Source organism: Gadus chalcogrammus, chromosome 17, assembly GCF_026213295.1.
Source record: "Gadus chalcogrammus isolate NIFS_2021 chromosome 17, NIFS_Gcha_1.0, whole genome shotgun sequence".
NCBI classification, from domain to species: domain Eukaryota; kingdom Metazoa; phylum Chordata; class Actinopteri; order Gadiformes; family Gadidae; genus Gadus; species Gadus chalcogrammus.
In genome coordinates, this window is record NC_079428.1 from 2,697,171 (window position 1) to 2,712,170 (window position 15,000).

A 15,000-nucleotide genomic window follows, 5' to 3' on the forward strand; every position below is an offset into this window, starting at 1 on the left:
TGGATTCAAGCCATGAATACAGTCCATGAATACAAAACCTGAAGACACACTCCTTCTTATGAAAGCTAAAGCTAAATATCATAATAAAGTTCTTCTATTTGAGTCCCATGGTGTCAAAATTCAAAAAAAGGATAAATAATAAACAGAGCAAACCTTTGTGGTGGAGTACATTCACCGAGGCGGAGGCCGAACCATCCCACCGCTCCTCCGCGGTGGCCGAGCCGTCCCGCTGCTCTGAGCTCCAGAGCTCCGAGGGGGGAACCTCTCGCGCTGCCTCTGAGAGTGTGCCTGTCCTTCGGCGACCTCGGCGGGGGGAGCGGGAGCCGTCTGGGGCTGAGTGCCGGGCAGGTTAAGTAGCGGCCCGCTCGCACACTCACTCGCTCCGCTCTGTGCGCTCCCCGGTGACTTCATCGGGCCGCTGCTGTGCTCGCAGGGCGGGCTGGGGTCTGACTCAGCGAAACGGGCCAGAAAGTTTGGCCAGGAGAGGAGAGGGGGGCGGCATGACTGACATCACTCTCTACTCCAGTTCCAGTTCCAGTTGTGTGTGTGTGTGTGTGTGTGTGTGTGTGTGTGTGTGTGTGTGTGTGTGTGTGTGTGTGTGTGTGTGTGTACGTGTACAAGTGCATGTGTGAGTGTGTGTGTTGTGGGTGTGTGTGTGCTTGCGTGAGTGCGTTTCTGTGTGTGTGTGTGTGTGTGTGTGTGTGTGTGTGTGTGTGTGTGTGTGTGTGTGTGTGTGTGTGTGTGTGTGTGTGTGCGCACATGCATGTGTGTGTGTACACACGTGCATATTTGTGTGTGTGTGTGTGTGTGTGTGTGTGTGTGTGTGTGTGTGTGCGTTTTTGCAACTTTTTATGTTCAAAGTCAAACCCCCCCCCCCCAGAGAAAAAACTCCCCAGAAAACTCTTAAGCTTTGCTCAAGGAAACAAATGGACTTTCTTTGAGTTCCTCCAAATGACAGAAGAGAAGAGTTTGGGGGGCCCTTGGGGGCCCTCGGTGCCCTTAGATCCAAGAGCTGACTCACAACGAGCCCTGGGCCGATTTAAGAACTGCACTACAGCACAATGTCTTGGGAGGCCTGACACAGACACACACATACACACACTCAAACACACACGCACACACACGCACATACACAGACATGCACACACACGCGCATGCACACACAAAAACACACACAGACATACACACACACACACACACACACACACACCAAACGCACACACACACTCACACACACTCACACACATTCACATACACGCACACACACATACTCACACACACACACATACACATACACGCACACACACACACACACACACACACACACACACACACACACACACACACACACACGCGCACACGCACACACACACACACACACGCATACACACACACACACACACACACACAGGCAAACACACACACAGACACACAGACACACACATGGTCGGAGATGCATTGTGATTCACAACTGTGATTCAGCAATGCAAGGCACGAAGCCTGAGTCTGTGGTTTCTGCTATGACTATGTTGTGTCTGGTTCTGTGGGCTGATGGGGAAACACATGGCGGGAGAGGGAGTGCTGTTGGTGTGCCCCCTAATAAATGTATGAGATTGTAAGAGCCGAAATGATCGTAATCCTGTCAAAATGAATCACTTCACTAACTTCGATAGGGCTCGTCCATCACACTGTGTGAGGGGAGTTTTTTTCGGCCACACTCATATGAGAGGACTCACGAGAATTCAAGAGAAATTTAAAAATGCACTTTAAAACAACAATGACTTTCCACAATGACTGATCATTACAAGAATAATCACTCATTAGTGATGGGGGAAACAAACAATCATGACTACCAACACAATAACTAATGATCCAATGTTCCTTAGATCCGAAATGGAGGAGGTCATGGCAAGGTCATTACGCTGTAAAAGCCCTATTGCTAGTTCATTTAAAAGTAGATATGCTTATAGGTTATACATTGATTGTTTGTATGCATAGAAATAACATATAGTAATTTCAGACGTTTTTATACTTTGGACTTTCTATGAGATTAATGCTCTTGGGAACCAAACGAGTGCGTTCCAGGGAAATCAGAACGTCATGATTGAGAGGGATGAGTCATCATCAGCGAGCCAATGGCAGAGCGGCAGCGACCGGCTCCCAGCCCAACAGGAAACAGGTCTGCAGATGGAAGTCACCGAAATAAGACAGACTGGCAGAAGGTATAAATAGAGCTGGAAAGATGGTTTTAATTAAATCGTGCGTTCGACTAGGCTTACTCTACCGAGCATTGTCAAGAATAGGTACTGTTAGGCTACAGTGGTTTTCTTTCTTATTTATTTATTTATTTATTTGTCTATCTCTTTTTCTTGCTTCTTTCATCAAGGCAAATTATTTGAATTAGCAATGGGTTATCCGTTATTCTGTGTGTAAACTCAAATGTTTGCTCTTCATTATACACGAGCAGTGATGTTTCAATGTTAGATAACACTGTTGAATACCAGAAATAGGTCATGAAAACGCCATGCTTAATCCAATTTATATTAATCTATCCTTAATCCAAAATTGGTTGGTAATAAGGGCCATGACTATTGAATCACTAACATTGCATTGGCGAGTTATATCCACAAGATGGCGCCGTAACAGATATTTCTTCCACCGCAGTCGGTAAAAAAAAGCGGTCGTTTTTACTCTTATTGATTGTTGTGTCAAATCAGCCGGTAACTTTTATCCCCAGTTCGGCTTCAATAGCTTATATAACGTATCATGAAACCATCAAACACAGGCGACAAATGGTGTTACAGTCTATTTGTTGTAATTCTAATAAAGTCAGCTTGTGAAATATCAAGGTCGAATCGGTCACCGAATAAACATTGTGCCTTGTATAACAGTGACAGCTGCAAATTAAGTCGAGTATTAATTGCATTCAATACATTTTTCATAATTGGATGATAATGGCAAGTAGGTCATTCGATGGGCCTAATCAAAATGCACAACAAATGCAGGACATCTTTGAGTATTTTCTGTATCATCTTTATTAGTTTTGTCTTACACTTTGTGTCTTTACATAAAGAGACATGTTGCTTTTACACATATAGGTTATATGGTTATTTTGGATCTGTATATATGTACATCCTAAGTCAATCTTACAATAACACAGAAAATAAAAACATTTACAATGCAAATGTGAACTCTTGGTCTCAACGATTCTCTGTTGCATACCCTACGACCCCCACCACTGCGGTGGCTGCCAGCCTCATGCCAAACCCGTTGATTTACAATCTCGCTAGCTCCCGGTTCTCACACAAATACATCATGAAAACGACAGAAAAAAATTAAAAGAGGAAGAAAAAAACCTATTTGTGAGATGGGGAAAATGAGCGCACACACACACACGTTAGTCTGAAGACGCTGTAATAATAAAGAGTAACGCCACGGAACCCTAAAATGGCCGTTCTGTCGGGATGGTTCGCGTGGTAGGACTGAATTAAATAACCTTTGACCTAAGTAAAGAAAAGGGACGAAGAAGGAATCGAGGTGTTGGGGGCGCAGTGTAGATTGAGATGAGCAGTGAAATGGGCTTCGAGTGCTGCATACATACCTATGATTATAAAAGTCTTTAATAAAGTCTAATAGAAAAAGGAATACCAAAATAGCCGTTTTTAAACTGAGGTCCATTGCATTTCCAGGCGGACGACCGGATGAAGCACAGGTCTGTGGAGCCCTGTGCTGCGTGACTCGCTCCACTGTGAGCGGGTAAACATGTGGTACGATTCCTTTTGCCCATCAACACAAGTGCGTGTGTACCCAAATGACGAAAAGAAGGAACGGAAAAAGGGTGAATGTGTGGTAAAAATAATCGTAACTTTGATTGATAAACTGATACACGCAAGGAGGCCGTATTTAAAGCCCATGTCTTCCAAATATTCTGAGAGTCTAATGCATATAAATCCGAGAGTTTCAACGGTACTAAGTTCAAAATAAGTGTTTTGTGTCATTCCTCGTACTCATCGTCACCCCATCCCGATCCATCGATCAATAAATAGTAAAATATATCGTAAATAATTCACCACCGCGCGCAAACCGCTTGGATATCTCAGGTCCCGGGGGGGGGGCAATTCTTAGCGGCGAAAGCGGAGATTCTTATTTACAAAGTAAAAGCGTGACCTCGCCCGACGTGTCCAGTGTGGAACGGGATTCATACAAATGAACAGAGTTGAATAAATTGGTCTAGCTCACCTGTACACTCAAATGGGTAACCAGCCCAAGTTCCATGCATGCACTTCTCTCCCCCCCCCCTCCCCAAATCCCCCCTCCCCACAACCCCCCCCCCCCCTCACACATTCAAATAATCTATCTTCTATTATTTTACAGAGATTCTACATGGCTAACTGTACAGACTGTGCTGAGGTAAAGCAGATGTTTCTTGCCGTTTAAAGTTCTAAGAGGAAAACGTACACGGGAGGTTTTGGGGTTCAGTGTTTTGGGGTTCGCTTTTTTAAAGGGGTGGGGGTTATCTTTTCCGGCAGTGGGGCGGGGGGAGGGCGGGTGAGGGTGGGTGGAGGTGGGTGGAGGTGGGTGGAGGGGTCACCACAGACAAGAGGAAGGACACAGGGTCGTTCGATGGGGGGGATAGGGGTGGCAATGCTTTTCTTGTCGATACACAGAATATATTGCTATTAGGTTTGTGGTGCACACATTCAACGTAGCTTAGTAGAGATTTTCAATGACGACTGCATAAGAGTTGCTCATGGCATAACAAACGTTTTTCAGTTTTTCCATATAAAACACTTTTTTTTTTCTCCATGTTTTTTTTTGCTATTCGTTGCAAAATACTGATAGTGTAACATATTTGTCGATTAATCGCGGGGAACGGGAGGAGTGTGATGCCTTAATATACAGATTGCACACATGCAGACAAGAGCACCCGGTGGTTAGAAAGGAAATTGCACACAATTGCTAGATATCAGCGACCGCACATTTTAACATTGTTCTACTTATAGGTGGAGCTGTGTTTTGCATGAAGCAACTCGTGAGTTTGACACGTTTTGAAAAGTAGTATACGTTTGTTTTGCTCAAAAGGTATACATTTTTGGTTTTTAACTCGTTAAAGGTTGATTGGTATATATTACGTCTTCTCTCCAAAAAAAAGTCTTTATTAATTTTTTTATACATGCATTTTGCACTCCTCCACTCAGTGTGTGTGTGTTTGCGTTTGTGTGCTCGTGTGTGTGCGTGTGTGTGTGTGAGTGTGTGTGTGTGTGTGTGTGTGTGTGTGTGTGTGTGTGTGTGTGTGAATGTGTTGCCGTAGCGGGTGACCCGGTGAGCCGGATTCCTATTGGATTGAACGAAGCGCACTGCACACACTACTCTAATCAACCACGACTGCGGTCAACATTGAGCTATGGACTGTCGTTTTCCACACACACACACACATGTCGTTATCTCCTCACTGATTCGGCGGTTTTGTCCTTTTTCAACCAGTGAAAAGATTCAGAAGTCCCGGCATACATCTCCAACAATTACTAAATCAGTCTCACACTGTCGTATGTATTGTTTGTCGATGTTATTTTTTTCTCCAACCTGCTTAGTTCACGGTAATCATGGGTGAGTATATGGGAAGCCACTGCAAGCACTACTAATATTATTCTTTGTCTTTTTTTTTTCTTTGACCGATGGGAACATGTGCGTCTCACGGCGAAAGTTAATACGCAAACGTCTGCAAACCCAAGAGAGGAACATGAACGGATCGGACCCGAGGCCTAACACTGCTACAGTTCAACTTCTGCTACGTCTATCAGTCAGGACGACTCTGCATCCCAATAAATAAATAAATAAATAAATAAATAAACTCAGTCAATAAATAAATGCAAGGGAAACGTCCGCAGAGCGCGCGTGAGAGAGAGAGAGATAAGAGAGAGAGAGAGAGAGAGAGAGAGAGAGAGAGAGAGAGAGAGAGAGAGAGAGAGAGAGAGAGAGAGAGATAGGGAGAGAGACATTCAGTGGCGTGTATAAAAAGTGACATCTCGTTGGGGGAGGGGCTTCTGTCAGGGGCCGGTGATGGGAGGAGGGGCTTCTGTCAGGGGCACGAGATGAGTGTGGAAAAAAGTGAAAATAAGTTCATCTTGCCCGTCGGTCGTCGCATGCGAGACGTCCCGGCCGTGTCCGCCGTGGTCGTCCGCGCTGGGCCGGACCGTCGCCATGGTTACCGTACTTTTGTTTTGTTTTGTTTCCCACTCCCCCCAAGCCTTGACGCCATCCTTAACGCCGAGCCATGCAGTCGTCCACAGCCCCCCCCCCCCTCCCCTCCTCCCCTCCCTCCTCCTCCTCCAATCAGCTCTTCAGTAAATCCTTTGTTTATCGCCGGCCTGTCTCCTCTGAACCTCGCCGTCTCCGGAGGCCGCTGAGCTGTCGACCCCGCCCTCAGCTCCGCCCGCCCCCCCCCCCCTATAAACCAGCATTAGGAGTGACGGTGCACTTCGTTGCGCATCCACCCACGCCGTCCCAGACCGCTGTCTCTCTCTCTGACCCGGCGTGGCACCGGCGTTTTCGCTGCCTCAACCTTAAGTCCCCCCCCCCCCCCCCCCCCCGTCCACCCGCCCACCCCTGCCCCTCTCCGTGCCCCAGCTTCCAGCTTGAACACCAGGGGAAACCCAACCCGCTGGGCCGGTCTGTCCGCCGGCCTCCTGCCCCTCCTGGGGGAACACCCCCGTTCCCCTGGTGCCTCTCGTCTCCTGCGGCGCCGCCTGCTCGGCTCCCCGTGAGAGAGTCCTGCTGGGCGGGGGGCGTGGGGTTGGGGGTGGAGGAGGGGGGGGCGGGGGGCCAGGAAGGGAGAGAGGCTACGACGAGGGGAGGGGGGGGAGTGTTGAGCAACCGACCCGGGCAGGACGTATAAAGGACGATGGTGGCGGTGGCGGCCATGAGGCTAAACGATGGCTCCGAGGTCCGAAGGTGGGGTGGGGGGGGGGCGTCGGGGTCGGAGGGGGGAGGGCTTGGGGTAGTGGTGGTGGGGGGGCGGGGGAGGGGGGGGGGGGGGGGCGCTCAGATGGAGATGGGGCAGGCGATGATCTTCTTCTCCAGCATGACGCTGACCACCAGGAAGGCGAAGTAGAGCAGGAACATGATGAAGCCCAGCAGCTTGCTCATGCGCCACTTACACGCGGCGATGGAGATGATGACGAAGATGAGCATGAGGAAGAGGAGGACGATGGCGCAGAAGAGCCCGTTGGAGCTCACCTTCACCGGCTGCAGCCCGTTGATGAAGGACCACATCAGCCACGGGAAGGGCAGCCTGTAGGGGGGGAGAGGGGGGAGAGGGGGGAGAGGGGGGAGGTAAACAAAGGCGTTAAATGATCGTTGAACACAGATCCGCCGAGAGACGGCTCGCACAGCGTTTTAGATTTTTTTAAAGATTTAATTTTGATTGATTGAATTTATATAGCGCTTTTCTAGACACTCAAAGACGCTTTACAGTGAAGGGGGGGACCCCACTCACCACCACCAGTGTGTAGCCCCCATTTTGCATTTTTATCCTTTTAATTGTAGAGGGCGATAATCGGGAAGGTGTGGGAGAGAGGACATGCGGCAAAGGACCAGGAAGGGCAGGAATCGAACCCGGGTCGCTGAGGTAAGTAGGCCTTGATGGTACGCGCTCTACCGGCTTTGCAGCCAACATTCTGATCTGTGATCAGCGCGAGGCGTCGTTGGACACGGACGTTAACGCCGACCCCCGGAGAGACATAACTCTCTGCTTTCATTATCTTCCATTAACGAGGGAATTCATTTTTTTCTTGTTTCATCGCACACATAACTCCCCCCCCCCCCCCAACCCAGACGGACGCCAGGGCGATCGGGTGGGACGACTTTGCCTCATCCTGAGAAACCGAACGAGGGTCCTTAAAAACATTTGGGATTCGCTCCAGAGGACACATCTGTGCTTCTGGGATCGGACGAGGAAACGTAAACCCCACCCCCGCCCTCATCTTTTTAACCCCCCCGCCCTCCAGGGTAGCAGTGTGCTTTGCGTTGGGGGAGGGGGAGCCTAAAGCACCCATAGGTGCTGCCGCTTGGCTGACATGTCATCTGGTGCCGTTGTAGAACCAGCTTTGGAAGTCATTACCACGCAGGAACCACGCGTTGCTTTATGGTCGTAAACTCGTTGTTTAGTGTTTATTGGGCTGAGTAGGGACGAGGGCATAGAGGCCGGGTTACCTTTTAGCCACGGTTCTCGAAGGTAGAAACACTAACGTAATAGAACACTACTATCATGTTTTGGCCCTACAATTTAGTGACGTAGTGGCGATGAAGGAGAAAATATATTTTGTTTGTTAGCCCCATTCCACTTTGGAGTTTGCTTTGGATAAAAGCTGATAATAGAGAAAAAGTTATACAGTGAATTTGTATCTGTATTGTTTCCTGAATTATTTTGGAAATGTAATTTCTTTTGTCTTCTCCTGTCTTTGTCTCTGTTATACTTTTGATTTGCACGTGTGTCAGGTATGACTTGCCTTATGATCATGCTGTCTCACAGAAACAAAAACAAGACACTGTGCTGGATGCAAATCCATCGGCAGTGAGTCACGCCGGAGCTAGGGGTCATGTGGAGGTCGAGCTAGAGGTCACGCGGGGGTCGATCTAGGGGTCAAGAGGTGGGGGGGTCGAGCTAGAGGTCACGCAAGGGGTTTGAGCTAGGGGTCAAGAGGGGGGTAGAGCTAGAGGTCGAGGGGGGGTTACGTGAGGGTCATGTGGAGGTCGAGCTAGAGGTCACGTGGGGGTCGAGCTAGGGGTCAAGTGGGGGTCACGCGGGGGTCGTACCCGATGGTAATGTCGAAGATGTTGGAGCCCACGGAGCTGGACACGGCCATGTCGCCCAGCCCCTTGCGGGCCACGATGACGCTGGTGATGAGGTCGGGGATGGACGTCCCGGCCGCCAGGATGGTCAGCCCCATGATCTCCTCTGTGATGCCCATGGTCTCGCCCACCTGTAACCACGGCAACAGACACACACCTGTCAGGGCTTGGGTTTTCATATTTCTTTGCCTAATTTTCATTATCGTTTTTTATACTATTATATTCTAATACCTAATATATATACAGTCAATTATATTATATTATGTTATTATTATTATCATTTATTTTGTACACAGTTTGCTTTTAACATTTAAAAAGGTACAATTAATTAAAACTTCACGACTGAAGGATTATAAAGAAGGACTGGAAGGAGGAATGAGGACAAACTGCCCCATTAATCAGTTTTTCCCTCCAAAACATGTTTGATTGGCAGCTCCCTGGGGCGGAAACTAGGCCGCTGACTGGCGTTGAGATTTGTCATCTTTGATTCCTCCCGCATTCATTGTGTCAGTTTAAAGAGCGGTTAATATTCACAAGCGGCTGAATTATTAAATGCGTTGCGGGTGAACAGCTCATTAAAGGCAGAGAGCTCTACGGGCTCTCTCCAACAAACTGCTCTTTCCACACTCCCTAAACTCCCTCTTTGAACGCGTGTACCAGCCATCAAACGCTGTCTCCTGTAGGAGCAAAAAACATCAGGCGAGTGTACCGCGTCTCCCTAACGCCCCAGTTTGTTCCCCACTCAACATCTTGTGATCACTCTTCCAGAACTTTCTTTAAGAACTTGCAGTGCGACAAGAGTCCGCCCGTCTCTCTCTCTCTCTGCAGTAAGAGCGCGCCGGACTCTTGGAACTATAAATACCTCCGGGTACATCCAGCACACACTTCACATCTCAATGTCAAGTCCCGTGCGTATAAATCAATTGGATGGCCTTGTTAGGAGAGCGATGTTGGCTCGGCTGTCTTTCGCCAAAGTAAGTTTACCCCCAAACTTCTGCTGTCTGGAATTCTGGAAGGAGCATCTTTAGACTGAGTGAAGATGCTCCTCCCGCAACATTACAGGGGGGAGGGGGCGCTTTTACGAACCAATACCTGACTTTTGGGGGGTCTCTAAATAATGGCCGTCCAAAACATCGACAGTGAGCCCGGACAGTTGAAAGGAGATCACGGAAGGGTTTTTAAGGTCATGTGAATGCACCATTGCATTCAATTACAGCTTACAAATGACCAAGGCTTATATCGCCAGTTCCTTTCTAATTCTAATTTGACAAGCTAATGTAAAAACATGTATTAAACATGACATTTGTTTCAGTCAAAGGACAAGCAAAGGCAGACATGTTTTTCTCGTGCAACCAAGGCATCCACTTCTTCATACTATTCACCGTCTATTAGAGTGCTCCTTTTTTCACTCATTCATTGTTGACAAGTGAACAAAGAGTATCTTCGGGGTAAACAGTCGTTATTAATTCGATTTATCGTTGCGGGGGAAATGTGGCGCGGCCCACGCACCTGGTGGGCCCACCACACCATCAGGTAGGAGAAGGCTGCGATCCACACGATGGAGCCGATGAAGGAGATGGGGAAGAACTTCTTGGCCGACTGCAGTGGAAAAAGGGGGAGGATGGGGGAGGGTGGGAGAGGGGGGAGGAGATGGGGGAGGAGGGGGGAGGAGGGAGATGGGGGAGGAGGGGGGAGGGAGGACACGTAATGAAACGAGATGTTGCAGACGTACGAAAAAGAAGGGAACATTTTAGCATTTGCTGCAAAAAAAAAAACATCAGCGCCTGCAGAGGAGTCGAGAGAGGAGGGGCACTTTGGTGAATCTAGATCACACACACACACACACGCACAAACACAAACACACAAATACACATGCACACACACAAACACGCACATTCATAGGCACACAAGCACGCACACACACACACAAACACAAACACACACACAAACACACACATGCATACGCAGAAATGCATACGCACACACACACACATGCACACACACGCACAGACATACACACACACGCACACACATACGCACACACACACCCACCCACACGCACACACAGACACAGACACACACACACACACACACACACACACACACACACACACACACACGCACACACACACCGACCCACACGCGCACACACACACACACACACACACGTACGTTCTTCCTGACGTCGGGGAGTGTGAGCCAGAGGGGGAGAACGATCGGCATGACGACCATGTAGGTGAAGCGCTTGCGGTAGGTCTCGGGCCAGGACAGGCTCAGAGGCTGGTCCTCTTCCTCTTCGTCTTCAGCCTGGAGGAAGATGAGCAGAGAACACACACAGAACAGGACGCAGTGAGTCAGGTGTTGTGACGGGGAAGAGGTTGACCGAAGAATGACTGTGCCCGAATCCTCTCGACAGAGTCATGTGGAGCCTCACACACGGGCACACACATTCCCATTCTCACGCACGCACACGCACACACACACACCCACATACACACACACATGCTCACACACACACACACACACACACACACACGCACACACACACACACACTCAATTATATATGTCTTAGATACAGCGCTTTTATAATCATCCAGAGACACAAGAGAATGAGAGTAAAAGAAGAACACAATTTCAATAAATTGTCTCAGCGAAACCTTTAAGAGCATTGAAGGCCAATCAAGTAGCAGGAAAAGGAACAGAGAGGTTAGCCGTCAAAGGCTGTACGTAATAACCAAAACGAGTTCTGCGTTGGCCTTCATCCTAAACACTGCAGTTTCTCCGGGGGAAGACGGATGAGACTCTATGCTCATTTGGGATTCAGGAGGCCAGGGGCGGCCATAAGTCAGTCCATGACAGTGAACAGACTTCACCAGCGGCCGTTCCTCGCCGACCTCCAGACGAGAGGATTGCTTGAAGACTTTCTATTTGGGAAATAGCTCCGACCCAAGGCTGGGCGATGTGCGGGGTCTCCCACTCCAGCAATCAGGGGCCCATCAGCCGGGCTGTGGTTGATGGGGTCCCCTCAGATGACCCCGACAGCGGCCCCCTTGTCTTTGACTTTGAGGGGGTGACGTTCGCTATGAAGCGAGTAGGTCTGAGCCAAGGGTCATCGGACCATTGGGTTAACGTGAGGTGATCCACTGTTTACCCGAAAATAAATCTTTAATTAATATAAAGAACTTTGCTGAGTCATTCCTAAACAAACATGTAATCCAGAGGCGAGCAGATGTTTTTGCAATGTTCTTGTTAATGTGGATTTAAGGCATATTTGCCTTATTTTAAATTCAAGCAAATATATATGATTTGTAACTATACAAACAAAAACACCCACCCACACACACACACACACACACACACACACACACACACACACACACACACACACACACACACACACACACACACACACACACACACACACACACACACACACACACACACACACGCATTGGCACAGGCCGAGGTTAAAGGCATAAACAAAACACCTTTGAGACTGGAAAGAAGTCTCAGTCCCTTTGTATCCAATTACCCAGGAAGGCCAGGAGGGACCTCGGAGACAGGTCCACACATGCAGATCCACGCAGACACATGGTGGGTAGGGACGCTCAGTGGGGGCCTACGCATTTTAGGGAGCTGATATTCACCGTACAACATCAACAACTTTTTTTCCTTTATTTATTTTTTTAAAGACGACAGAATCTAAGGGATGGAGGCGGAACGCAGAACAAGAATCAGAAACGACCCAAATAAATAAATCACCCAAAAAACAAGTTCCAAAAAATATGATCTCAGTGTTGCACGCATGCACACATGCTCACACGCACACGCACACGCACACGCACACGCTCACACACACACACACACACACACACACACACACACACACACACACACACACACACACACACACACACTCAATTATACATTTTATTTATTCACCTTTTCTAATCAGAGAAACACAAGAAAACGAGATTCATCATATCCTAGCTATCTTTATTGTATACAGGGAAGGGCTTAACGTAGTGATTGTTAGTGCTGCTTGGCACTTGGTTCTATCAACATCCTTACTGTCCCTACATATATTGTTTCACTTTCTTATGACAAATGTACCTATTGTAAGTCGCCTCGGATAAAAGCGTCTGCTAAACGACCTCAATGTAACTGCAACGTTAAAGAAGAACGAAATATAAACGCCTTGTCTCAGCAAAAACATTAATAAACAAGGAGCACAGTGCACCTTATCTACTTGGCGTTGACCTCGCTGAAGACGAACCCCAGCGCGGCCCCCAGAAAGAGCAGAGCAAGGGGCTTCTGGAAGTTGGCCAGATGCCACTCCCTCTCGCCTTGACAAGCCAAGGCTCCTGCCCCGTAACCTTGGCGATCAGCCGCAGCCAAACAAAAGCTGCGCCGCGTTGCATATCCGCGGCGCACGCTTCCCGCCGCCCCTCCACTTCCAGATGGCCGCTTTGTGTGTTCTGGGAGCCGTTCCTTCGCTCCGCAGCAAACGCAGAGCATGCCGGAAAGCGCTGGATGTTTTGAAGCAGGTCATTGAGGTGCCTCCAAAACACCCAGCGGCTCGCAGTCAGAGAGTGGCTTTAGCTCGTCGATAACAGCGGGGACATTGCCGACGTCGGCACCAAACTTTGAAAAGGTTTGAGGGACTGAGGGAGAGTTCAGCTGCTTGTGCTTGACAGTTGGCCGCCATTTTAGATATCCCACAATGCTCGTCGTTTCACGTGCTGGACCCTGGTGATGAACAGCGTCGTGGTTGAGTGCTTGGAAGACACCAAATTACCAACGTTTAGCTGCTCGACGGTTGGCTGGCATTTTGCATTTCCCACAATCCTCGTTGTTTAACCTCCAGGCCTGACTGTCGTCAAGGCGCCGTGCTTTCGACACACCATCCGTGTGTTTATTTATAATTTGCTTCCCGGGTCGAGACATCCAACAGGCTGCCTTGTCCCCCCTCCCCCTCCCTCCCGCCGGCGTTGGATCCAAAATGTCAGCACCGGGGGGGGGGGGGGGGGGGGCGTTTCCTGCCCTGCGGCGCGGTTCCCAAACGGAGGCTGAACAGCGAAGGGGGGCTGACATTTACTGCTTTGGGTTTTCCACTGAGGGTCCCGACTCCCGTAATCCCCCCAGGGACGGTACGCACACGTCCACCACTACTACAACGCTACGCTATAGGACAGCGGACGCTGGAGAGGGGCGGCACACTGTAATACAGTCTACACACACACTACTACAACGCTACGCTATAGGACAGCGGACGCTGGAGAGGGGCGGCACACTGTAATACAGTCTACACACACACTACTACAACGCTACGCTATAGGACAGCGGACGCTGGAGAGGGGCGGCACACTGTAGTACAGTCTACACACACACTACTACAACGCTACGCTATAGGACAGCGCACGCTGGAGAGGGGCGGCAGACTGTAATACAGTCTACACACACACTACTACAACGCTACGCTATAGGACAGCGCACGCTGGAGAGGGGCGGCAGACTGTAATACAGTCTACACACACACTACTACAACGCTACGCTATAGGACAGCGGACGCTGGAGGGGGGCGGCACACTGTAATACACACTGTGATGTAAAATCACTACAGGATATAAGTTACTAACCCCTACATACTAGTTACTATCCCCTACATACTAGTTACTATCCCCTACATACTAGTTACTATCCCCTACATGCTAGTTACTATCCTCTACATACTAGTTACTATCACCTACATGCTAGTTACTATCCTCTACATACTAGTTACTATCCTCTACATACTAGTTACTATCCCCTACATGCTAGTTACTATCCCCTACATACTAGTTACTATCCCCTACATACTAGTTACTATTCTCTACATACTAGTTACTATCCCCTACATACTAGTTAGTAACTAGTATGTACGGGGATGGTCTAGTAGTTACTACCCCCTATATACTAGTTACTATGCCCTACATACTAGTTACTATCCCCTAGAATGCTAGTTATGAAAAGTTACTAACATGTGTGTGATGATTTTAGTTTGTATGTGTCTCTACACTAACACGTGTGTGTGATGTTAGGTTGTATGTGTCTACACTAACATGTGTGTGTGATGTTACTTTGTATGTGTCTACACTAACACGTGTGTG

At 48.7% G+C, this 15,000-nt stretch overlaps 1 protein-coding gene across 1 annotated transcript in view; it reads right to left on the bottom strand.

Moving 5' to 3' along the window:
* Nucleotides 1–7,041: 7,041 nt before the first annotated feature.
* The window catches only part of LOC130370396 (sodium/potassium/calcium exchanger 2-like), a 24,930-nt gene continuing 16,971 nt past the window's right edge, over nt 7,042–15,000 (bottom strand). Inside the window, exons 3-6 of the mRNA XM_056576155.1 lie at nt 11,023–11,150; nt 10,360–10,449; nt 8,815–8,981; nt 7,042–7,291 (exon numbers count right to left, since the gene is read on the bottom strand). Of these exons, the coding sequence (XP_056432130.1) occupies nt 7,042–7,291; nt 8,815–8,981; nt 10,360–10,449; nt 11,023–11,150 (635 nt within the window). The remainder of the gene's footprint in view (nt 7,292–8,814; nt 8,982–10,359; nt 10,450–11,022; nt 11,151–15,000) is intronic.